The sequence below is a fragment of the Chenopodium quinoa genome, unplaced genomic scaffold (assembly GCF_001683475.1).
Source record: "Chenopodium quinoa cultivar QQ74 unplaced genomic scaffold, ASM168347v1, whole genome shotgun sequence".
In the NCBI taxonomy this organism is placed as follows: Eukaryota; Viridiplantae; Streptophyta; class Magnoliopsida; order Caryophyllales; family Amaranthaceae; genus Chenopodium; species Chenopodium quinoa.
Window position 1 is genome coordinate 4,280,489 of NW_018742204.1, and position 25,157 is coordinate 4,305,645.

The 25,157-nt window shown below is 34.5% G+C and overlaps 1 protein-coding gene across 1 annotated transcript; it reads left to right on the forward strand.

Moving 5' to 3' along the window:
• The first annotated feature begins 15,202 nt into the window (after positions 1 to 15,202).
• LOC110691811 (cysteine-rich repeat secretory protein 9-like) lies at positions 15,203 to 15,921 on the forward strand. Its single transcript, XM_021868796.1, has one exon. The coding sequence runs from the start codon at positions 15,231 to 15,233 to the stop codon at positions 15,882 to 15,884; it is 654 nt and encodes a 217-aa protein (XP_021724488.1). The 5' UTR covers positions 15,203 to 15,230; the 3' UTR covers positions 15,885 to 15,921.
• Positions 15,922 to 25,157: the final 9,236 nt, after the last annotated feature.

The window sequence follows — 25,157 nt, forward strand, 5'->3', positions numbered from 1 at the left end:
TCCTTAAATGGATCAAAGGAATCCTCAACCACAGGCCCATATTCATCCTTGAATTGTTCTTCATCATCACTTAGACCCTCATTGTCCTCACCATCACCATCACCATCATCTTGAGACTGCTCATCTGGGTTGAGCTCATATTCACCATCATCAGCATCATCTTCATACACTGTTAAGGTTGTGTCAACAATATCTTCACCCAAACTTACATCAGCTATCACATTCTCACTGCCAACTCTTAGTCTATTCTCATTAGGCTGCATAGTGTTGACAACATTCTCACCACCACTTGTACTACTACTAATAACACTACCCTTTCTTTTGGCACTAGTTCTAGGCACCCTCCTTTGGAAATAGGTTGAGACCCTAGATCACTTAGAAGATTCATTGTCGGTACTAGCACCAAATCCTCCTACATTCTGCATAGCGGGTACAATGTGTTAGGAAGAAGGTATAGGTTGTGTGTCTTGGATGATCACATATTCCGGGGGTATGTATTGAGGTTCAGGGTGTTGGGTGTTAACAGGTTGCTCGGGTTGTTCACCTTCCCAGGGGGTTAGGGAAATATTGAACCAGTTCTGTAATGCATTTTCTCTCCCTCTTCCCATCCCTCTTCCTCAGCCCCTCCCTCTCACACTGCTCCTCCCTCTCACATTGTTCCTCCCACTACCTCTAGCCCTTCCCCTGCCACTACCTCTATTAACACCCTCTTCTTCTAATCTATATTCCATTTCAGGCCAGGTTTCATCAGGATCATAATTAAGAATTTCTAGTTGAACTATTGAATGTGTCTTGCCCAATGCACTCACATGCCTTTCAAATTCTTCCTTACTCACAACTGCAGCTTCTACTTCCCAAGTCTTTCTCTTCTTAGGTGTTAGTTTCTTATTAGGCTCAATAACTAGAGGCCTAAAACCTACAGGCTCAATCATTTTCTCCTTACCAACCCCAGATGCATCAATTTGATGCTTTCCCTTAGTCAAAGACCTAGCAGCAGCTACAACTTTACTGTCTTTTGATCCAAACCCAACCCATATGTAGATCTCTTTTTTTCTGACAAATTTCTAAACATTTTCATCACATCATTGTCATTTTCAAGTGTCACATGCTTCATCTTGTACACATATTTGAATGTGGCGTGATTAGGTGTTTCAATATTCTTTTCCTTTGTCTTCTCCTAATACTAAGTAATTGGGTCTATTAGATTAGTCTTATCAATATACTCAACCAAAATAGTCACATCAACACCCATAAATTGAAATTGTAACACTATATCATCAGCCATTCTGCATCAATCACAAACATAAACAACAACACTTGTATAAGATTTACTCCCTAGTCAGACATGAAAACAATAAAATCATATAACCATTTTAACAACAATTGCATAAAATTCACACATATTTTACATGAAATAAACGTAGTTGATAAATTTGCAACAAAGATCATACAATCAACAACCATACAAAGCCACGAAACCACAAAACCACAAAACATGGCATGATACAATTTTAAGCATAAAAACACATACCTGACTTGGATTCAAGCTCTACTTGATAAATTTGCAACACAAATTGCATTTTTACTTTGCTGCAATGCCTAACAATCCAGAATTTGCCCCAAACTAGCGCAATTTAGTCGCACTAATTCCCCCAATTCCCTTCAGATTTCCCTTAAAATTCACTCCAAAATTATATGTCACCTCCAAAATATTATGCTAACACTCGATATTTCTAACTCAAGAATTTTTTGAATAAGTCAGAAAATTGGAAGCTTTAGATGATCGAATTTGAAGAAGATGATGGGTTTATTTGATTAGACGTAGTTGGTTGAAGGTAATGGAATTTCAGGTTTTTTATAAAAAGTTTTTTTAAATGTTAACCATGGTTAAATTATTAGGTTAAATTACAATTAAGGTTACCAATGGATTAGTAATTATAAGTAAGGTTTATCGTTGGTAATTAATTTTAAGAGCGTTTACCACTTGTAAAATTAAGTAATTGGAGTTCAGCAGTGAGAATTTCCCTAGAAACAACAATCAAACACCATCAATAATAGACCAATGCATTCAATTATCCAACATCAAGGCAAAAAGTAGACAAGACAATGCACAACAACAATATTGGTCATCGAGACAAACCCTTAATAAAATAAAGTTCCCCCAAACTAAACATGAATACATCTCAACATCCCATCATATAAAGAAAGCATCACATAAAATAAGGGATGGAGGAAAAAGGCATAAATTGGGGAATTAGCTACCCACTCGGCCCGGCACTATCATGGTCAACCCCGTCATAGGAAAACCCGGATGGAGGACAATAAGGAAGAACCCACCCCCCAGTGTAATCGGGTGGCAACCATAGTGCCCCTTGAAGTTGTCTTGTTTCCCAGGGACAAGGAGAGTATATTGCTTGGGCAAAGCGAGAAGTAGTGGATGATCGAGATGGATATAGGGGTAGTTAGGGTCAACCCTATAATCGCTCCCACCGGGAACACGATAATCGTAGTTATTGTGCTCATCGGGAAATGAGCGAGTCACGGTGATAGACCCCGGGAATCCTTGCCAATATGGGTACCCGCTTGATTGTATAGGACCAAGTTGGGGTGGAAATTATGGGTAGTTAACCGCGGGGGAGATCTCCTCACGGTTAACACTCGCATCATATAAATGATGTTGTTGGAGAAACATATCTTGTTGCATCTCCGAGATGCCTCTCATAAGGTGATAAATTGCTCAAAATCTTGGCCATACATATCTTCAAATCCAATTTGCATCCCTTTCATTTGTACACTTAGATCATCCATATCGGGGTTAGCGAATTGGTGTTGTTGTTGTTCTTGATATTGTTGTCGTGGTTGTCGTCGTCGTCGTCGTCGTTGTTGTTGTTGTTCTTCTTCTTCTTCTCTCATCTCCTCATCATCATCACCGTAGGTGAGGCGGTTACTAAAGGGTACATGCCACATATTAGGCACATCCTCTCGGTGGATAGAAGTCAAGGAGGGGATAGGGAGATGGTGCCAATGTTTACTCTCCCTAATCCAATCAAACACCTCATCATCTTCATTTTTGGCCAAAAATTGTACTCCCTCCGTCCCCTTATTACATTCCTGATTGTAAAATTACACGAGAATTAAGAAACTAAGAATAAAACAAATAACAATAAAAAAAACATAATGGGAATTACAAAACATTAAATGATGTATTTGAGTAAAACAAAGATAGATTAATATTTAATGATTCCAAGTCATCAATACTTTGCAAAAAAAGGGGACCAATAACATCCTCCTAAAATTAAGAACCAATCATATTAATCTAAATTTAGGCACAAGGATTCTGAATTTTTTTAGAAGAAAAATAAGAGTGAGAATAGGAAAGTAAGAGTGAGCATTAATTACAAAACAAAAACAGAGGAATATTTGGGATATTTGGAAAAAAAATGCTTACTAAAAAAGGAAAGCAAGAATGTAATTTTAGAATACCTAAAAAGGAAAGAAGGAATGTAAAAAAGGGATGGAGGGAGTACTTTCTTCAATTGTACCATGTCGAGGTAGAGGGTGCTCGAACTACCCACTGGAGTACAAGAGGGTAAGTAGTGGTCAAGATGAAGGTTGGTCCCGAACTCCCTTTCTTGCAACCCCTTTCAATATCTCAATAACATGTACCCTAAGTTCAAATGACCCCGATACTCCTCTCTAGTAGCCAACCAAAGTATCCGGAGCTCCAATTGACTCATCTTTCCCAATTGTTTCTTAGCGATTATCGAATATCCCAAAATCCTTTGAATTGAATACCTCTTAGACACGATTGGAATACCATACTTATGGAGGCATACCGAGTAATGAAATTGCCTTCCCTCGATATATTATCCCACCAAGAATTTTGGTCAAACTCATTGTTGAAAAAGAACTCGGGGCTCAAGACATCTGCCCCTGGATTAAGATCGAGTGCCGCATTAAAATCAAGAAAGATCATATTAAATGTTGAAAAGTTAAAAATAGACCCGGTAGTTACCATCCTCTATCGCCTCACATGAAACCGTAGAAAAAAAATCCAAAGTTGTCTCATGGTAGGTACGGTAACACATGCTCACAAAGGTGCTCATGCGAAGATTGCTAAACAATTCCCTTAAATCCTCATCAAATACCCAATTTGATCATGTCCCATTGAAAGTAGTGTCGAGAGGGTTTAAGGGATCAGTTCTTTTTTAGCTTGGCATATCGAGCTTTTTGGATTGTGTCATTGATTTTTATCTTGGGCAAAGGAGTAGGTTGTCGTGTTTGGGAAGTTGAGGGGTTTGAAGAAGGTTCTTCGATTGTGATGTTGGTTTTTCGTTTCTTAGAGGAAAAGGATCGAGCAAGCTTTGAAATTGTATTTCCCCCAAATTTATCAACTCAAAATCCAATCAATCAACACCACTAACACCTTAAAAATACCACAAAACAGTTCCAATCACCAATATCACAACTCCTTAACCAATAACACCAATCACACAAACAACACCTTATTACAAATATTCAAAATTTTCAAATTCTCATAATCACCACCAATTAAACCAAATTTGCTTCACAAACATACAACAACACAATATTAGTAAAAATAAATCAACAATCAACACAAATAATCAATTAAATATCACATCCAATCAACAAATTCATCAAAACACATACTAATAATATTCACAATCAGAAATAATCAAATTCTTGCAATAATAAGGTATAAAAATGTAAATAAGAGTTTAAGAAGATAATTATACCATATTAGCTAGATTGAAAAAGAATTAGCCACCAATTCCCACCAAACCGAAAAGTCCCAAATTTCATCTTCAATGGAGGAGAAAGATTAAAGATTGAAAATGGAAGAAAGTAGTATGATTATTGTTGTAAAAGATGAATTTGTAGAAGGAAAATGTTGATTTTTTATGGATTTTTGATGAATTGATGATGAAATATGTATGAAATGGAGGTAGGGTTTCGATTTTTTAGAGTGAGAATGAGGGTTGTGCGTGCAAAAATGAGGTTGAGGGGAAATGAGGGAAAGAAAGAATAAATAAAAGAAATAGAAGCTCGGCGCTGCCCAGCTGCACGCCTGCACCCGTGTCTCGCGCGGTTGTGCCTCTGCATGGCGCGCCCGCGCCACTGCGACTTCTTTTCGTTAAAATGTTGCTCGGTTTTTGCTCGAAAAGAAGAGGGCAAATCTGCCCCTGCTAGTGCGTGCGCGCACGCGCACCAGCCAAGGCCAAGGGGGGGGGGGGGTTTGCTCCCTCTTGTGATTACTCTTGTGCTCGCGCTCTCATCGACGCTCACGAGCGTCATGGTTAAGTGATACCCACGAGAGGGGGGGGGGGGGGGTTGCTCCCTCTTGTGATTACTCTTGTGCTCGCGCTCTCATCGACGCTCATGAGCGTCATGGTTAAGTGATACCCACGAGAGGGGGGGGGGAGACCAAAAAGCGCATAAAAGTTTCTCAAAAATCACTTGTTCATGATTAAAATTCACGGGAACGCAAGCACGGAAGCGCACTTGCACATCAATTTCTCTTTCACCTTAATTCAACTGAAACCTCTTGAAACCTTTAATATTTACCAAAATTGGCGGAAATCTTTATCAACTCAATCCCGTGGTACCATACCCTTTCACCTAAAAATTCGATAAAATCGAACATATTCTCATCAAAAACACGAAACACCTTTCCATTGCTCATACTTGCTTGAAATAATCTAATTCCCATGAATTTAATCCAAATAGAAAATAAGTGAAGGAAAGGAAAACAAAATTAAGAAAAATAGAAATCAAAAGAAAAGGGTTAGAAAACTGGGTTGCCTCCCGGGAAGAGCTTGCTTAAGGTCCTTAATTAGCTCGACCCTTTCTCCAAATTATAAAGGGTCAAAGAACACCACCTTGTTCAAAGAGGCGGACGGAAAAAAACTCCTCTTCAATTTTTAGCAACCTCACATTAGTGCTAGATGAAACTTCTCTTGATGAAACCTCAAACTCAAGCCTCTCTTGCTTCAACTTCATCCTTTTCTTCTTAGAATTTCTCGCCTTCTTCTTTGCCTTGTTCCTTCTATTAGACGATTTCTCACCATCCACACTCTTGGAATCATCCTCCTCCTCTTGAGGGTAAAGCTCAAACCAATGAGGAATGTCAATCACCTCCTCGTTCATAGGCTTGGAAAACTCCTTTTTGCAATCAAAACTCAAAAGCACATCATCACAAATCTCAAGAACATTATTATTTGAAGAGTCAATCATGCATACATTAACAATGGAGCGAGAGGAATTAACACATATGATTCCATTAACAAAGGACAAGGATTCATGCATTGGTTTTAGCTCAAAACTTTCCTTATTGCTACCAACTTTTAAAGTGATTAGGGCTTCCTTAACATCAACAAAGCTCCCGGAGTCTTAGATTTGGGAGGAAAAGTTGTTAATAATGGCCTTGAAGTAGAAGGAGGAGTAGAGTTAGAAGATGTACCTTTCCCCTTAATGTGGAAGGGAAGACTCGGTGCATTTGAAGAGGCACTCTCTAGCTTAGCCTTAATTGATGTCATATTCTTCCCCAAGTTTGAGATTTGGGAGGACAATTTGTTAATGGCATTGAGATGGTCAACCGAGTAGACCGTTGAGCCACTTTTTATTGTAGACTCTCTCTCTCTCTCTTGCCAATCAATGTAGTTACAAACTTCATCCTCTATGATATCGACCACTTCTTCCTCGGTCTTCCCCAAGTTTGAGATTTGGGAGGACAATTTGTTAATGGCATTGAGATGGTCAACCGAGTAGACCGTTGAGCCACTTTTTCTTGTAGACTCTCTCTCTCTCTCACTTTCCAATCAATGTAGTTACAAACTGCATCCTCTATGATATCGGCCACTTCTTCCTCGGTCTTGTTCATTATAGGGCCTCCGGCTCCGGCATCAAGACATGACTTGTCTTTGGGGACTCATACGTCCATAAAAGATTTGTATGATTTGGTAGGTTGGGATTCCATGGTGAGGACGTTCTATTTGATATTCCTTATATATTTCCCAAGCCTTATACAAACTCTCGCTAGAATTTTTCTTGAGACTTTTGATTCGAGTTCTTGCCTCGACGGTCTTCTTTTGAGGGTAAAAGCGAGAAATAAACTCTTTGGTTACCTTATCCCAAGTTCTCAAGGAATTAGGCTTCACTTCCTTATCTAACCACTCCAAAGCTTGTCCGATTAAAGAGAATGGGGATAGTTTGAGCCATATAAATTCTTGAGAAACCCCGTTGACCATGATTGTGTTGCAATATTTTTCAAACTCTTTGATATGATTTAGTGGGCTTTCGTGCTTGGCACCACTAAATTTCCTTCTTTCAATCATCGTTATCATCGTCGGCCTTATCTCAAAGTGATTAGCCGATGTTGTTGGAGGAGCAATACCACTCTCAAATCTATAGGCACCGGGAGTTACCATTTCCTTCAAAGCAACCCTTGGTACCTTCCCCATGCTTCCTTGTTCTTCTTCTTGAAATTCTTCTTCGCTTGAAGAGCTAGAACTCAAGTATAGTTTGGCAACTCTTATCCTTGCGATTGTTCTCTCAATCTTCGGATAAAAAGGTACTAAACTCCTTCCTCTTGTCCTATGCATACAATCTCAATGACGCAATTGGTAGCACGGCTACAAGTGTAGCTTAAAAGAGAATTTTTTTTTTGTATTTTTGAAATGAAATGAAATAGACTCAACAACAATAGCAAACAACTACGCCATTCCCCAGCAACGCGCCTTTTTGACGGAGGGTGGATTCTAGTTCGTTGAAACTAAAATTCCTCCAATCAAACTAAATCTATAACCAAACCTACACCTAGTAATAGGGCAAGTTCGAGTCGAACCACTAGAAGTGGGGAAGAGTTTGCTACGGCCAATGTCAAGCTACTTCAAAAGGTAAGATGGTAGTGTAGATTATCTAACTCAACTAATCAAATCAAGTAAATCAATATAATAATACACTAGGGATTTAGGATCCACATGTACTTGCAATGGACATACACTAATTGGGTTCGAGATTGATTAATTCGAGTATTGCGAGGGAAAATAGATAATGTAATCAAAAGAGCTCGACAAGCTATCTCCTAGAGGTCTAGCTAGCGCCAACTACGAAAGACTCTAACTAGGAACTTCACTAACCAAACTCAATCGACAAATGCGAGCTACAAATCAATGGTCCGTAGCAATGTATGCACACAATGCAATCTAGTATGACAATTAAAGTTAGTTATTCTTTAACTAATCACATACATGCACAAAATCAATCAACCAATCTAATCACAATTCTAAATCAATCAAAAACCCCCAATTAGCTATGATCTATCACTCAAACTTGCTTCACAACATCCTTAGCAAGTAAAATACTCACAATCATGGAAGAAATCAAGATAAAAAAGATTGTCATATATGAAAGCTAATGTGATCAAGTAAGATGTTGGATCTATTTTAATGTATATTTTCTTAATATACTTTTTGTAGTTTATATAATTATATAATAAAAGATATTTACGGTCAATCTTGTGCATCGACAAGTGTGTTTATTCAAAATGTTGCAAGTAAATTGAGACGGAGGGAATATAATTTTTTTTTTTCTTTTTCTTCTTTTCCCACCAATTACAACTTACCTTTGATTCTTTCCCCTTTATTTCTCCTTAAACTCTCTAATTTATTAATGTGAACAAGCTACTTTGTTAAAAGGAAAATTTGAATTTTAGTACCTCGAATATGGGGGTAATTGAATTTTAGTACCCATCTAAAATTTTATTTTAACTTAGTACCTCCAAAAACACAAAACTGTAGATTTCAGTACCTCCATCCATGTTCCGTTAAGTTTTTCGTTAGTGGGGCCCATTTCTAATTATTTAATAATTTAATTTATTAAAAAAAAGAAAAAACATTTTATAAAAAAAAAACTTAAAAAAAAAATTAATTTGGTTGTTTCCATTGACTCTCTCATTAATAAACAATACGGGCATGGAATATCGGGTCGAATTTCATCTTCCATCTCAAAATCATCCATATTCAACCGATCTAAAACATACCCATTTCATCAAATCATTAGTCAACAAAAACCCAGAAACCATCAACCAAATTAACAACAACAAAAACATTTTTTCAGATCTAAAAAACAGGAAACAACAAAAACTATTAATGAGAGAGTCAATGAAAAGCTTTGATTTTGAAGAGGGAGAAAGAGAGAGTCAATGGAAGGCCACCACCGGCGCCGCCAACCCCCATCGCCGTCACCCATCCCAATTGACCACCCTCGACCCACGAAGTCAGCCGGCCGACCTTCCTCGAACCACGAAACCAGCCGTCCGACCACCCTCAGCTCGATCGACCTTCGAAACGAGCCCAACTGTACCCTGGTTTGACGACGGTTTTGGGTAAGGGAGAGGAAAATTGGGCTGGTTTGGGTTGGGGTCTGATTTGGGTAGTTCGGCGACGGCTTCGGGTCGGGGAGACAACGATGGGGCTGGGTTAGGGTGACGGCCACCGTTGCGCTAGGGTTTCGGGGAAGGGGAAAACAGGGAGGGGTGGGGTGTCGTGGCCTGGAACGAGGAAGGGAGGGAAGATGGTGGTGGTTGCGCCGGTGCCAGGGAAGGGGAAAACAGGGAGGGAAAGGGAAGGGGTGACCGGCGCCGGTGCCAGGGGAATTCGGCCACCAACAGCCGGAAGCCGGCGCCGGCGGTGGTGGCAGTGGCTGTTTTTATTATTATTATTTTTTTAGTTTTTTTTTTACAAATTTTTTTCCTTTTTTTTAATAAATTAAATTATTAAATAATTAGTTATTGGGCCCCACTAACAGAAAACTTAACGAAACTAGACGGAGGTACCGAAACCTATAGTTTTGTCATTTTGGAGGTACTAATTTAAAATAAAATTTTAGATGGGTACTAAAATTCAATTACCCCCATATTCGAGGTACTAAAATTCAAATTTTCCTTGTTAAAACTAGGGCTCGCAAATTGGAGAAAGGAAGGAGAAATAAGGGGTATGAGCTAAGGTTAGTTGGAATTGGAGAGAAAAGAGGAAAAGGGGAGAAAAGACAAAACAAGGTCGGAAAATTGCCAGAATATCGGTCAAAGGTCCCTCTTTACAAGCGAAATGGGATATAAGGATTTTTTTTTGCCTTTTTTTTTTTTTTTGCCTTTTTTTTTTTTAATATAAGGACCTTTATTATTTGCTCTATTTCCCCTTTCACGAAGTCTTACAAGAAATAGTAGATAGTTATAAAAAATGAAGGAAGTTGGGTTAGTGGAAAAATAAAATATGAAAGTTAAAGATAGAGATGATCTAAAATATTACTTCCTCCTTTTGTATTTAGTTGACACGTTCAATTAAGGCACACATATTAAGGAGAGGAGAGAGAGTGAGAGAGAATGATAAAGCAAGTGGGGTACACTTAAAAGCAAGGTATAAAACTTACCCAAAAAGGAAACGCGTCAACTAAAAAAAAAAACTTCCTAAAAAGGAATACATGTCAACTTATAAAAACGGAGGTAGGTAAAATACTACGCATAATAGTTGATGGGTCCACTAAAAGAGAAGAAATTACTAAAATATTGTAAAAGATTTTCAAAAAAAAAAAAACGAAATAGAGCATGTAATAAAATACGACTGCAAAAGGAAAATGTTATAACTAATAAAATATTAAAATATGGTGAAACAAGTATGAGAAAACACTTATGAATGTGTAAGGACAATAATATCTTCAATTGCTTGTTTACCAATATTGTATATACCACTATTTATATGATACTAATTGTCTTTTAAGTTTTTTATAGTGTGATATAATTATTAAACTTTAATAAGGGCCTGTTCACTTTATCTTAATTTCAGTTCAACTCAGCTCCAATCAGTTTATTTTAGTTCATTTCATTTCAGCTTTAATTAGTTCAATTCTTTTCAGCTCCTAATTTCCCTCTCTCATAAATTATTCATTTTAGCTCAACTCAGCTCACAACTCATTTCAGTCAGCTCATCTCAGTTCAGTAAATGTGAACAGACTCTTAATATTGTTTTGACGATTATACCCTCTATTATATTTATTTACCTTTTGCTCTCAATTGACGTTAATTTTTTTTTAACTTTCAAAATAGTGTGCGGATATTTATATTCTCAAAAATATCTATTTACCTATTTTCTCTTATTATATTACAAACAACTAAAAGATCTCCCTAAAAATGACTAGCTATGAGTCTATGACATGTGTATTGCGCATTTAGCTGTCCCAATAATTTAAAATTTTTGACATAAAATACCAAACAAAGCTACAAGTTGTGATTGCTTACTATTGTAATCATACTAAAATCATTGAAAGATCTTTTTAATTATTGTTGAAAGAAGTAATACGGAGTGTCGCGATATTTTGCATTATTTGAAAACAAAGTCCAATACTAGGCATTGTATAAAATTTACGTTTTAGTTATAAAAAAATCAATATTCCAAATAATAAATAGTTTAATGCTCATGCCTGAAACATATTACTTGGTATAAAAGTATATAAGAATAAAAAGTAGACTTCTGTTATGAAATATTTGTGCATATCCATTATCTTCCTTTGTATCATTCCGGAACAATCTAGATCTAGGGTATATATTCTTATCCATTTAAATCCTAATATATTGTATTTATATATACCCCATTATATGGAATAGAAATACACTGATATATTCACTATCAATCTCTCTTATATTTCTCTCTATTTTATAACACGTTATCAGCACCAAAGCTCTAATTATTATCTTGTTATGTCGCATCTTGGGAAGAAATTAGGAGATTAATTTTGATCATGGATTTTAATCTTTTAATAATGAAATCACACGTTTCAAGAATGTCATATCATTCCCAATCCTCATTAATAAATTTGGGATTAGTACAAGTAGTCTCACGATATTAATAATTTGGAATGTTAATGGTAGTGCCGCTTTATTTAATTACAAAGAACTCTCGTATTATTTTTCGGTTGCATTGGTTTGTTTATCTTGAATCATTGCTATACTTTATTTTCTTTTCATTGACGTTTTCATGAGTTACAGGCTAGTAGATGACGTTGACAATATGGAGTTGACGATAAGGCTGGCTTTTATAGTGGGAAAGGTTTTGATATCAGGAAAGTTCATTCTCAACTATCCTGTTATTGTTAATTTTAAACCTTTACATAATATGTTTATATTGTTTCCCAAATTTTCGTATTATTATTATTCCTGGAGTTCAATGAGCAATTTGGGAATAGTTGGGGTTAATTTTATGAACGTATGGTTTTCGTGAAATTGTATTACATATATTTGCTAGATTTTGGTATTACTTTTTCTATCCGTAAATGAGTTTGGTTATTTCTCTATGCTTGATAGCAAATATGAATGGTTTGATTTAGCAATTATTTACCCATATAATTTGTTTATGAAATCCTATGTATAATGCCTTGAATGTTTGTAAATTGTACGAAGTAAGCCTAAGGTACATGTGAAACTATTTATAATTTATGTATTGAATTGTGTTTTTATATTTCAAGTATGATATGAAACATGTGGTTTTCCACTAACGTGAACATGTTAATTTTGGTTGGTTATGTGCTTGTTTCTATTTTCTAATTAAGCTTTATCAGGCAATATATTGATATAATTGATCCGACAGTATAGTTGATTCAATCGATTCAGGTATGTTTTTATTAAAGCGTGAAGTAGTAGGTTTTCATATATTTACCTTCTCATTCAATTATAGTATTATGTACCTACTTGAAGTTAGATTATTGGAATGAATGTAAATTGAATATGATGTGCGGACCTGAAGTTCCTTATATTTATAAAGAGTATTCACACTAGCATGAACATATAAATGGCTCAAAACCCTTAAGGATAATACAAAGAAATGTACATGATCTACAAAGCTAAAGCATATTGCTTAGATATCCATTACATACTAACTTGATTCTATAAACACAATGTCATGTTTACTTATGTTTCCAAAGATTAATTTTAATTTGGCTAGTATAGTTGAGTGGATCGAATAAGGTATGTTTTGATTAAAGCTCGAACTGTTTATGTCATGTCTTATTTTTACCTTCTCTTTCTGAAAAATGTAGATGGATTGATATATATTCTCGTACATATGGACTTGAAGTTCCTTAATTAATTAAATATATAGCAAAAAGTGTGTTATGAGTTCAAATTTAGAGAAGTGATTGGATGTGATAATTAAATTAGGTCATCCGAATTTAATAATAATTACCCGTAATGGAAACCTGAAGTTTCATTTGATAATTTGCTGACGCTTTCTTAATGTTAAATATATAAAATGAATTGAATGGAAAGACGTAATATTGAGATTGAGTCATATTTGGATTGTGAGTTATAATAATTTGTATTGATGAAAATTTCAAGATTTAATATGTTTTGATTTTTTTTATATAAAGGAGTAATGGCTGATAAAGGAGTAATGGCTGACCAGAAGTTCACCAAAATAACTTATATATTATTGTCAACTATCAAGTGATCAGAAGCTCACCAAATACACTATTTAAGTCTTTAACGATCCAAAAGATCATCACCTACTAGAATTATGAGCAAGTGATTTATGCTTGTATAACAATTCTTTTGATTGGGGCTATTATATGTCAGCACATATTAAATTGGAGAAGAAAGAAAAACGTACAACTGCACAACATATGTCTCCCCATTGTCATTGATCTCCAGAAGAGAAAATATTATTGAAAATTTAATAATAAATACACATGAAATATAAAGTTAATGAATAAATGATTCTTCATCGAAATTGTTCTCCAGAAGAGATAAATTTTGAATGTGATCCTCCGAATGAAATGAATTTTAATGCAAATTTATATACTAAGTTGGTATAAAATTAGACGCCCTTATAAAATGCCCAACCCTACAATTTTTTATGTCTTGAATATTGCAATTGTTATCAAACTCTTGAAAAGTCTACGTGATTACATTATTGACATCTCAACCTGAAGTTTGAGCATATGAGAGTTAGTAAGATTTACTATTTGTATTTACAAGAGAGCTATCATGTCAATCATGAAACATCTAAATAATATCAATGGAATACTTATGCGCGAGAATGTTTTCTCATGGTCCAGAAGAATCATGATTAGCGTACATAATTACATATGTTATATTATAATTCATATGAGATTGAAGAATGACATTAATAATATCAAGTTTTGTCATCAAATTATTATTAATGAATGTTAAATCAAATAATGATCACCAATATTTATAATTAACGACTTCCAGAAGAAGTCATAACCGCATGAGTTTAACCTTTTTAATCAACTATTAAATAGAGATTTGGAATGGTGATATTAGAGATAAACACATATAAGGTGAAATGAAGACACTTCATATGTTCATGTGAAGACTTGAAGAATTAAATATGCAACTTCAGCTTAGGAGAGTCGAAGATCAACAAGTGATGATATTTTACCAATTTATTAGAAGATATCCAACATATTGGATTCATTATTGCGACACTAGAAGATCTCAAGTTATGTGTTCATCAGGGGGAGAAAATACGCGCTGCACTCTTTTTCCCTTGACCATGGTTTTGCCCCAAATTGGGTTTTCCTGGTAAGGTTTTTAATGAGGCAGCATCTCGAGCGTAATACGAAGAATGATGTACTCTTTTTTCCTTCACTATGTTTTTATCCCACTGGGCTTTTCGTAGTAAGGTTTTAATGAGGCACAATCTTCGATAATGGACATCCAAGGGGGAGTGTTATGAAATATTTGTGGATATCTATTATCCTCCTTTATATCATTCCGGAACAATCTAGATCTAGGGTATATATTCTTATCCATTCAAACCCTAATATATTGTATTTATATATACCCCATTATATGAAATAGAAATACACTGATATATTCACTATCAATCTCCCTTATATTTCTCTCTATTTTATAACAACTTCCCATTAATTAAATCCATATAAACTGGAGACCAAGTTTATAAAGGAAAGTAGGGAACAAGTTTATTACGTAATGAGATTGGACTAAGTCATTTAATCCTACTATATTATAGAATTGATCAAGTCAATTATTCAATATTTTAATACGATTATTGACCAAGTCAAATCATTGAAAGCTATTAATACCTTACCAAGTTCATCATGTTTGTATTCCCGCCATTTTTCATATACTTAAAGCAAAATTAGATCACTTCTTTCGACCATCAAATTTTACAAACATGTCTATCTCTATATACTCAAACATTAAAATCACTCTTTTCTTCATCGTTTCGATATTTCTAATTCGTATCAACTCGCAACCTACTCATGATATTTTCGGATCATGTCATGGTGGTGGAAAGGATGATGAATACAAATCTCAAACCGATATCAATAAAGCCATAACTCAACTCATATCCAATGCATCAAACACATACTTCAGCAATATATCAACCGGCTCCGGCTCAGATCAGTTCAACGCCTTATACTATTGTCGATACGATTTCTCACTTCAAACTTGTAAAAGTCGTGTTGAAAGTGCCTTTGAAATAGCTCGTTCATGCCTTCTAAATAAAGAAAGCGACAGATATTTCGAAGAGTGTATGATATATTACTCTAACAATACAATCTCTACTGAAAGGGAAGGTATGTCAAGGATGGCCACGAGTGGTGGTCGAAATTTAACTGTGGAAGAGCAATCCAATTTTAGGCAGATTTTGGACAAAACCATAAGCAATCTCACCAATAATGTAAATTTGGAGTTTAATAATTCCTCCCGTATCTTTGCTACCACATCAGAAAAATACTCGTCGACTGAAACCTTGTACGCAATTGGGCAATGTAATCCGTATATTCCCTCCACAAATTGCGAGATATTTTCGATTGGTTCATGATCCCTGGTATTAAGGACGTAACTTATGCACAAATACTTTCGCCCATCTGTCGATTAAGTTATTTATTATCTAACGAGGAGCTAAGTCATCCATGGAATTTTGAGGGATATATAGCACGACATCCAAATGTTTCGCCATCTTCATCTTCAGGTAATTTAAATTTATAGTCCGTTCAATTAACATCTACGAATAATCTATACTATATGTTAAAAGCTTTCCTAATTAAGGATACACGCCGCATGTCACCTCTCTCTTTTATCAAGAACGAAGATATCAATTGAAAAATGTTTATTTCAATAATTGAACTTGGTCCATTAGAAAATATATAATAAGTCATATCATCTTTGCTATATAATACTTTTCCTTATCATTCTTTTTAAATATAGTTAATGTAGACCATGATAATTATTTTCATCGACTGAATCTATAATAAAAGTATCTAAGATTATTATAATATATGAAAACTATAATACATGAATACTTAACGTATAAACATACACCTAGAGCATCGTTTGGGCTAAACACTAGTTATTGATGAAAAGTAGCTTCTTATACAATACTTAGACCCCGTTCTTTAGAGTTGTTTCAATTTGCTTTGATCTGCTGAGCCTGCTCTGCTCTATTTTCAAATAATAATTAATAATAACAATAATAATAATAATTAATATTCAATAATAATAACTAATATTGTATTGATGATAAAATTTAGGATATTTTGTGAAAAACTACCTTTTAAACTTTGAATTTTGCGAAAAACTACCCTAAAAATAAAATGTTGTAATTAACTACCTTATATAGTATAAAATGTTGTAATTAACTACCTTTTATAGTATAAAATGTTGTAATTGACTACCTCCTACCGGAATAACACATTTGATTTTTGTTTTCCAGTGTTGACCATGTCATGTGAGGGTCACATGACCCTATAATGACTTAATTCCCCCCTTTCTCCCAAATTTTTCCGCTTTATACCAACTCTTTTCCTTAACAATACAATTATTCATATTTTATATTGTATATTTGCAACCCATTTGATAATTATATGGGTTGAATTGGTGTAAAGCGGGAAAATTTGGGGAAAAGAGGAGAATTAAGTCATTAAAGGGTCACGTGACCCTCACATAACATTATCAACGCCGGGAAGTAAAAGTCAAATGTGTCATTCTGATAAAAGGTAGTCAATTACAACATTTTATATTTTATAAGGTAGTTAATTACAACATTTTGTTTTTAGGGTAGTTTTTCGCAAAATCTGGAGTTTACAAGGTAGTTTTTCACAAAAAATCCTAAAATTTATTATTTTAATTAATTATAATAATTATAAATATTAAAAATAATTATAATAATTATTAACATTAATAATAATTATGATAATTATTAATATTAATCAAAATTAATACTTATTCTTTATAATAATAATGGATATTAATTTATCAATGATAATAATTAATAATTTAAAATATAAAGAATTAATATTTAATAATATTATTAATTAATAATTTCTAATAATTATATCAATTGTTTGAAAATAATAATAATAATAATAACAATTTCTATTTTTCTTGAAATAAAAATAATAACAATTTCTACAATTTACCAAGAATAATAATAATAAACAACTAATATTTTTTTAAGGGAATAGTAATACTTAATATTATTATTTTTAAAACAATACTTAATATTTAATAATAATACTAAATACATAATTTTATTTAATAATAATAGTCAATGATATAAAAAGAACAAAAAAGCTGCAAAAAAATTGTGTGCTTTAATATATGTGATAACAACGAAGATTAACGCAATAATGAAGATGATAACAATGAATATCATAGTGACAATGAAGAGAAAATGACGATCATATGGAAGTAGATGGTTAATCCACCACGATGTTAAACTCTTACATAATTATGTTCCTATTTTGATATGCGGTTGTAATAATTTGAAGATGTTAAGCTATTGTCTTTTATCTTTCTACTATTAACATATGCTAAATATGGTACACATTTATATATGTTTTCACTCACCTAAATCAATGGTATATGCACTTAATAATAATGTCGAAATATGCTTGGAATAACAACAATAATTACAACAACAACAATAGTAGTAGTAGTAATAATAGTAATAATAATAGTAATAGTACTAATAGTACTAATAATAGCAATTATAATAGTAATAGTAATAATAGTAATAATAATAGTAATAGTACTAATAGTAATAATAATACTAATAGTCTTGGACCAACAATACCAGAATTGCGAAGAAGTGTTGCCTCGTAGCCGTCTCGTCAGTGTCTTTCCTCTAGATATTGGTCGTCCTGTGCATGGTGTTAAGTTTCTGGGTGGCCTGTCAGTGCTGATTTCTCTTTATGTGGTGAGTTTGTTTCGCATAGAGTGTTGAAGACCATTGTGCTAATGGATGCTGTTGCTAAGCTCGATGATCCCTAATGCTAGTTGTTGCTTCTTCGTGCGTGTACTAGGGTTTTGAAACTCTATTTTGCTATGCGCACTTATCCTCCTTGTCTTTTTGAAATGACAAAGGTTTCCTTTGACGTAGCCCTTTGAGCTTCTTTAAAGCGCATTATAACTGCTTCGGGGCCTGGTTTTGGTGATTGGCAATGGCGACTTGCTACCTTACCTTTTGCTTATGGTGGTTTGGGTGTCTATTCGGTGGGTGATGTTCGACATCATGCTTTCCTTGCATCGCGTCTCCAGTCTTCTGGTCTACAGGAAACGCTTCTTCGCAATTCTGGTATTGTTGGTCCAGGACGGCCTTCTATGGTGCTCTTAGTCTTTTCAACAGGACTATGGAGACTGATATTATGAGTAACCCTAGTGAGATCGCTGCCCCCAAACTCATGAAGAAATTGGCAGATATATATTTCACGAAGGTCACTGCATCTGCGGATTCCACTTTCCCCTTATCTCCATGTCAGGTTGCTTTATGGAACTCCCAACAGGGGGATCACTCTTCGGCTTGGTTGTGGACGGTCTCGATATCGGGTTTGGGTCAGACTATGAATGGTAAGACTTATCGTAGTGTTCTTTGCTACCGTTTGGGTGTTCCTTTGTTCTCCGTTTCAACATCGTGTTCTGCTTGCTCAAGAGTTTTTGTTGGGGATTGTAGGCGTCGTTCGAAGTGCGCCTACGTTAAAGCATGTGGTGAATATGCTTGGCACTCATAGGAAGTGGGAATTGACATATACGATAAGGGACAAGGAAAGTAGGGAGCCACCAATAAGTTTTTAAGGAACTTGTAAACCGTTCACAGATCATAAAAGGCAACCACGATTTAGGGACAACGAAAGGATACAACGATTGACCCGTGAAGGTTACACCCCATTCATAATCCATGAGATTACTAACTCCATATGGTTCGGAACCATGAAAGGAGGATCGGAGATGATGGTACGAAGTGAGTCATGGAATCACATTCGCCCGTATTGGCCTCTACTCAATTCTTATAGTGAAAAGGGATACCTGCGATCTCAAAGGCATGCAAACAAAGATTCAATTTGCTCCAAACTATTATTAAGCTAAATTGGTTGAATATTAATGCAACATATAATTCTAAAATATTAGTGATCACTTTAATTAATAACAAGATTAAAAAGGAACCTAAACGAGTTTTCCAAATTATCTTATTAGGCGTGATTTTCAATTATATATTCCCTTTAAACATGAAATATGGTGATCATAAAAAATATAATAGAATAAACATTAATATTGGAAGCAATTTAACAATAATATCGTTAGTCAAATCAAATAATATAAATAAACCTAATCATGATACTAGCAATATTAAAAATAAAATAAGTAATTAAATTAATTAATTAGTCACATTCTGCGCGTTCCTTTAATTGCTACATCATGAATAAATTGTTGGTAACTTCAATAAAAAATATAAATCAAATGAAAATTAAATAAAGGTAGAGTTGATTTAGTCCAAACCCTCAGTTATTTGCGCCTTTCACACCTTGGTTTAAGGACGGAACTTCGGGTCGAGTATGGACTCCTTGGAGTGCTTAAGGGAAGAATGGTGTAATTAGAAATATAGGTTTTAGGCTTAGAATATGAGGAGAGAGAGAGAAGAGAATGATTTTTGGTGTAAAAGAGAGGAAGAGAGAATGATTTGGTGCCCCGAACTGTAGAAAGGAGGGGGGTATTTATAGGGAATATGAGTAGAGGGAACACACGGAACCCTAAAAAGATAAAAACCCTAAAAAATAATGCCGCAATACGGAAGAGCACACTGCGACACGGTGCCAGGCACCGTTAGAGGGGGGAAAATCCCGTGACGCGGGAAAAATTGGAGTGAAAACGCGTGAAGTGTTTACGCAAAAAAGACACGAGAAAATTCTGTGACTCGGCACATGTACCGTGACACGGCACACGTACCGTGACACGGTAGTGTCCACCGTGGCATGATACAGTACACCGTGTCACGGTATGGGAAAACGCGGAAATTACACGAAAAAAGCACCGTGATACGATGAGAAATACCGTGTCACAGCAGCAGGTACTGTGTCACGACAACAGGTACCGCGCCACTGTGGATTTTCATGAGAAAAAGTTTCAAAAATAGCACCGTGACACAATGTAAACTATCGTGTCATGGCACCAGGCACCGTGCCACATCATCATGCGCCGTGACATGGTGCTTTTATATTGTGCGTGGTAATTTCAGTTGTTTACTCGTTTTTAAAATTATCATAACTTTTGATCCGTAACTCTGAATAATGAATATAATATATCATTGGAAAGCTTATCAATTCTAATATCTATCCCAATTAGAATCAGGTCAAAATAATTTTTATATTTTAAGATATGGCCGTTTTAGTAGAAGGGTGTCGGTTTTGGGCCGAGTTTAGTGTTTGGCTCATATCTTCTTCGTTTTAAATTGAAATTGGGCTTATGATATATGGTTGGAAAGATTATTTCAATGTCTATTAAAAAAAATAATAATTGGATCAAAACTATTGGCCAAAAATTCAGTTTCTCTCAGTTTTGCAATGTGGACACGAAAAGAGGAAAACAAGTTATGGTTTAGGGAAATGAGCTAGGAAATGAATTGGTTTATGAAATGTATTGAATAGAACATGGATTTAAGAACTCTAAAGATTAAATACTAAATTTTACAATTAATGGTGGTGAAAGGTTGTTCATCATCGAATTTGGTATTGGAGAGACATTTTTAGGTGTCTACAGGGATATTTATGGGGATCATGCAGTGTCTTGTGCTGGGATGGTGGGTATTAAATATCGGCACAACGTTTTTCGTAACACCCTTTTCTATATTTTTTTTTGATTTGGAATTTTCGCTCGCAAGGAGGTTAATGTTGGGTTGAATAGAGAAAACGACGGGGCTCTACGACCAGTGTTGCTTTATTCCTAGGATAAAGGCCTTGATGTATGTGTTGACTTGACGGGGTCTTCACCTTTGACACAATCGGGGTTGTCGGATTTCGTTCCTGGTCATGTTGTGTCGGTTGTAGCTCAGCAGAAGCGGGACAAGTATGGGGCGCATTGCAGGGCTATTGGCTGTGGTTTAGCGGGTTCAGGTGTTCGCTAAGACTCAGGATATTGGTGTTCGTGCAGCTGCTCACATATTCAAAAAGATTGGGTTCGCTATAGCTAGAGGGGTGGGGGCCCAGATTGTATCTCGACTCCCCACACAACAACAACAAAATAGGTGATAGTGCAAAAATTCATACTCCATAATATTTCACTTGAAAATCTACGGAAATGCAAATTATATGATGTTCGTGCTATCGTGTATTCTCCATATTTTATCGAACATGCCTTTAGTGCATAAAACTAGTAATTTTGTGTTAGAATTATGGTAATATATGCAGCATTCAACTTTGTAAGGTTGACTTAATGGAAAACCTTTATGCTAAATGCTAATGTTACCGATACAGCCATACTCATGGTCAACTAAAAAGTCAATTATTATCGATATAGTCCTTCATTCCGTCTTATAATATATGAGACATTGAACTTTTTTTCACTATTCATACGTTAGGTTTGACCATAATTTTTTATAAACATAAAAGAAAAATATTCTATCATAAAATATGTAGTGAGATAAGTTTTAATATAAAGTTCCATAATATATTTTTAAAAATAATTTTTAATAATATTTACTTACATAAAAATAAAGTCAAATTAATGCATTGAGATCTTTATAATGTTTGATTGTATCATTTTTATGGGATTGATGGAGTAGTAAGTAATTGACTATGTTAGTAAATGGCCACGTATATCATATTTTAAGCTCTTTTCATTTCTTGCAGGAACACGAGGCAGTTCAATAATTGGTGCAATAATAACTAGTGTGGCATTGTGTTTGAAGCTTCTCCTCTAATAATTATACACATGCATTTGTGTAAGTAATATATAACTCCTATAGGCAAGGTGTGCCGTAATTTATAAATAAAGTGTATTATGGAGGAGGATTTATAAGGCAAAAGCTAACGAATGCTCCGAGAGCGTTGGAGGGACGTTCGTCCGAGGGCGTAGAAAGATTAAATTAAAATGAACATTAATTACACCGATTGACACATGCTTTTGTCATGTTTTCCCAAATTTATACCACTTTAGGTAGTATGTTAAATGTTTACCTAACGCTTCGGGGGCGTTCGTTAGCAAGATCCTTATAAATAATGTTTAGTTTTAGTATTTCTTCTGGTGAGAAATGTTTTCTAATGTTTTCCTATTTCTTATTTTTAAAACAATACCAAAAAATACTACCTCCGTTAATTTTTATGTCCATCATAATTATGCTTGCAAAATTTTAGATATTATCCTGTTTGACAAACGTAGGGTCTGTTCACTTCCGCTTAATTTCAGTTCAATTCATCTCTTAATTTCCTTCTCTCATAAAATACTATTCATTTCAGCTCAGCTCCGTTCAGTTCTGTTCAGCTCCGTTCAGTTCTGTTCAGCTCCAATCAGTTCAGTTCGATTCAGTTTAGCTCACTAAATGTGAACACGCCCTAGTACATTTATGTTTAAAAAAAATTGTTAATGTTAACATATTTAGATTGTTACTAGAATATATGCAATAAAAAATAAATATACTATTGACAGAATATTGTAGTTTTGGCCGGAATAGTACAATATAGTAACATTTTTAGCAATATATTAAAAGCCAAACAACAATAAATATCTCTTAACTAAAAAAATAGGTAGGTGATAAAATAAAGAAAATTTTTACAATAAAGAAAGGGTGATGTTTTGCATATAAGCATTTAATATAGGCAAAATTGGTACAAACCACCTTTTTTGAGCAACATTTTTGAAAAAACCACCCTTTATCTTTTTTTTAATAAACACCGTTTAATTACCTAAATTTTTTATGCACCACCCCTATATAAAATTTTGACGAAAAATTTAATTGAGATGTTATAGGGCCCACAACTTGTGCTTTTCCCTCCTAAATAATCAATTATTTTTTCCATTAAGAAAACATTCTACCCTTCCCTCTATATAAATGAATGACTAAATTGAGTAAAGCTCTAAAAAACAAAACCTAATTTTGCTGCACAAATTAAATTGCAGTCTTTGTTCATTCCCAAACCCTAAACTGATCTGAGGTAATTGAAGTCGATGGTTGAGATGGAAGGAAAGGTTATTCCTTGGTTGTTGATTTGGAAGTGGATGGTTGAGATGCAATCCTTACATTTGAAATAGGGGTGGTGCAATAAAAAAAACTTAGGTACATACTTAAAAGGTGGTTTAGTAAATTAAAAAAAAACATTAAAAGTGGTTTTTTTCGAAAAGGTTGGACAAAAAAGGTGATTTATACCAATTTTACCTTTAATATATTTCCTTTTTAGTATTAAGTTTAGGATTTATCAACAATTCACGAGTAAATCATATAATAAATACTAGTTTTGTGCCCCGTGCGATGCCCGGGTTGTTTATTAAATTTTAAGATAAATTTTAAATCTATATGTCAAATTTCAAAATATATCTCTAATACAAAATTAGTTAAGAATTAATGAACTTTTGTGACGATTTAAACTATGTAGTATGCATGTAAATGAATAATAATAATATTGGTACTTTTTTTTAAGGTTATAATCTAATATTTTTTTGTATAAAATTATAATTCAATTTATATATGAAATATTGGTATTTATCGAAAATAAAACTCTCAACTACAATTTTATCTTAAAATTCTATCCAAATTTAATTGAAAATAGAATTCAAATCTATTTTTTTTAATCCTAAAAGTCTATGTAATCTAAAATATATCAAACGTGGCGCAACATTTGGCAAAAAGACGTGACACTTGGTTAAAGAGACCCGTCCAAATTAGCCAAAGAGACTGCCTTAGAGGCGGTCTCTAGCTAAGCGGTCTCATTGGCTAAGAGACTGCTTGTGTAGAGGGGGTCTTAAGTTGCAATACCAGAGACCTATTATCTAAGAAAAACGGTCTCTTTGGGTTGTTGAAATTTTCATATTGTAGAAGCATAAGAGACAATTTTTGTTAGAAAAGCGGTCTCTCTTTTTCAAAGATTAAGAGTGGTGGAATTGATATTGCTACGGTGCACAAGAATGTGGAGTGTGATGAGTGCAGTCACGATGTAGTAGGATGACTGCGGTGGTGTAAGTGAGCGGGAAGCCCAGGTTACTACGACTTCGACTTCGATTATTGCGGTGACTATCGCGGCAGCAGCCCGCAGGTGGAGGTGGAGGTACACCGGCAAGTCGAGATGGAGGTGGCGAATGAGAGGAGTAGTACGAGTAGTAGAGTAACAAACGCAAGCAATAAAAAATTAAGGAGGCAAAGCCAAAAAATCAATCTGAAAAATAAAAAATTTAGGGATTTTTGGCGGTTTGAATGAGGGAAAGCAGAGACCGGTTGTTTCTTTGCACTGGTCTCTACCAAATTTTAATTTTAAAAAATAAAATAAAAACCACCAAGAGACCTGTTTTCTAAAAGAACCGGTCTCAAGCTATCTTAATTTAAGAAAAATAAAACTCTGAAAAACCAGGAGAGACCCGTTATATTTAAAAAGTGGTCTTCTGAATTTTTTTCGGGACTAGTTATTAGTGATAAACGGTCTCTTGAAACAAAGAGACCGCTTATGTATTTAACATGTTTTTATATTGGGTCTCTTTGGCCATTTTTGTAGTAAATTTATATATATGAAATATTTGTATGTATTGAAAATAAAATTTTCAACTAACAATTTTATTTTAAAATTCTATTCAAATCTAATTGTAAATAGATTTCAAAACTATTTTTTTATCCTAAAAG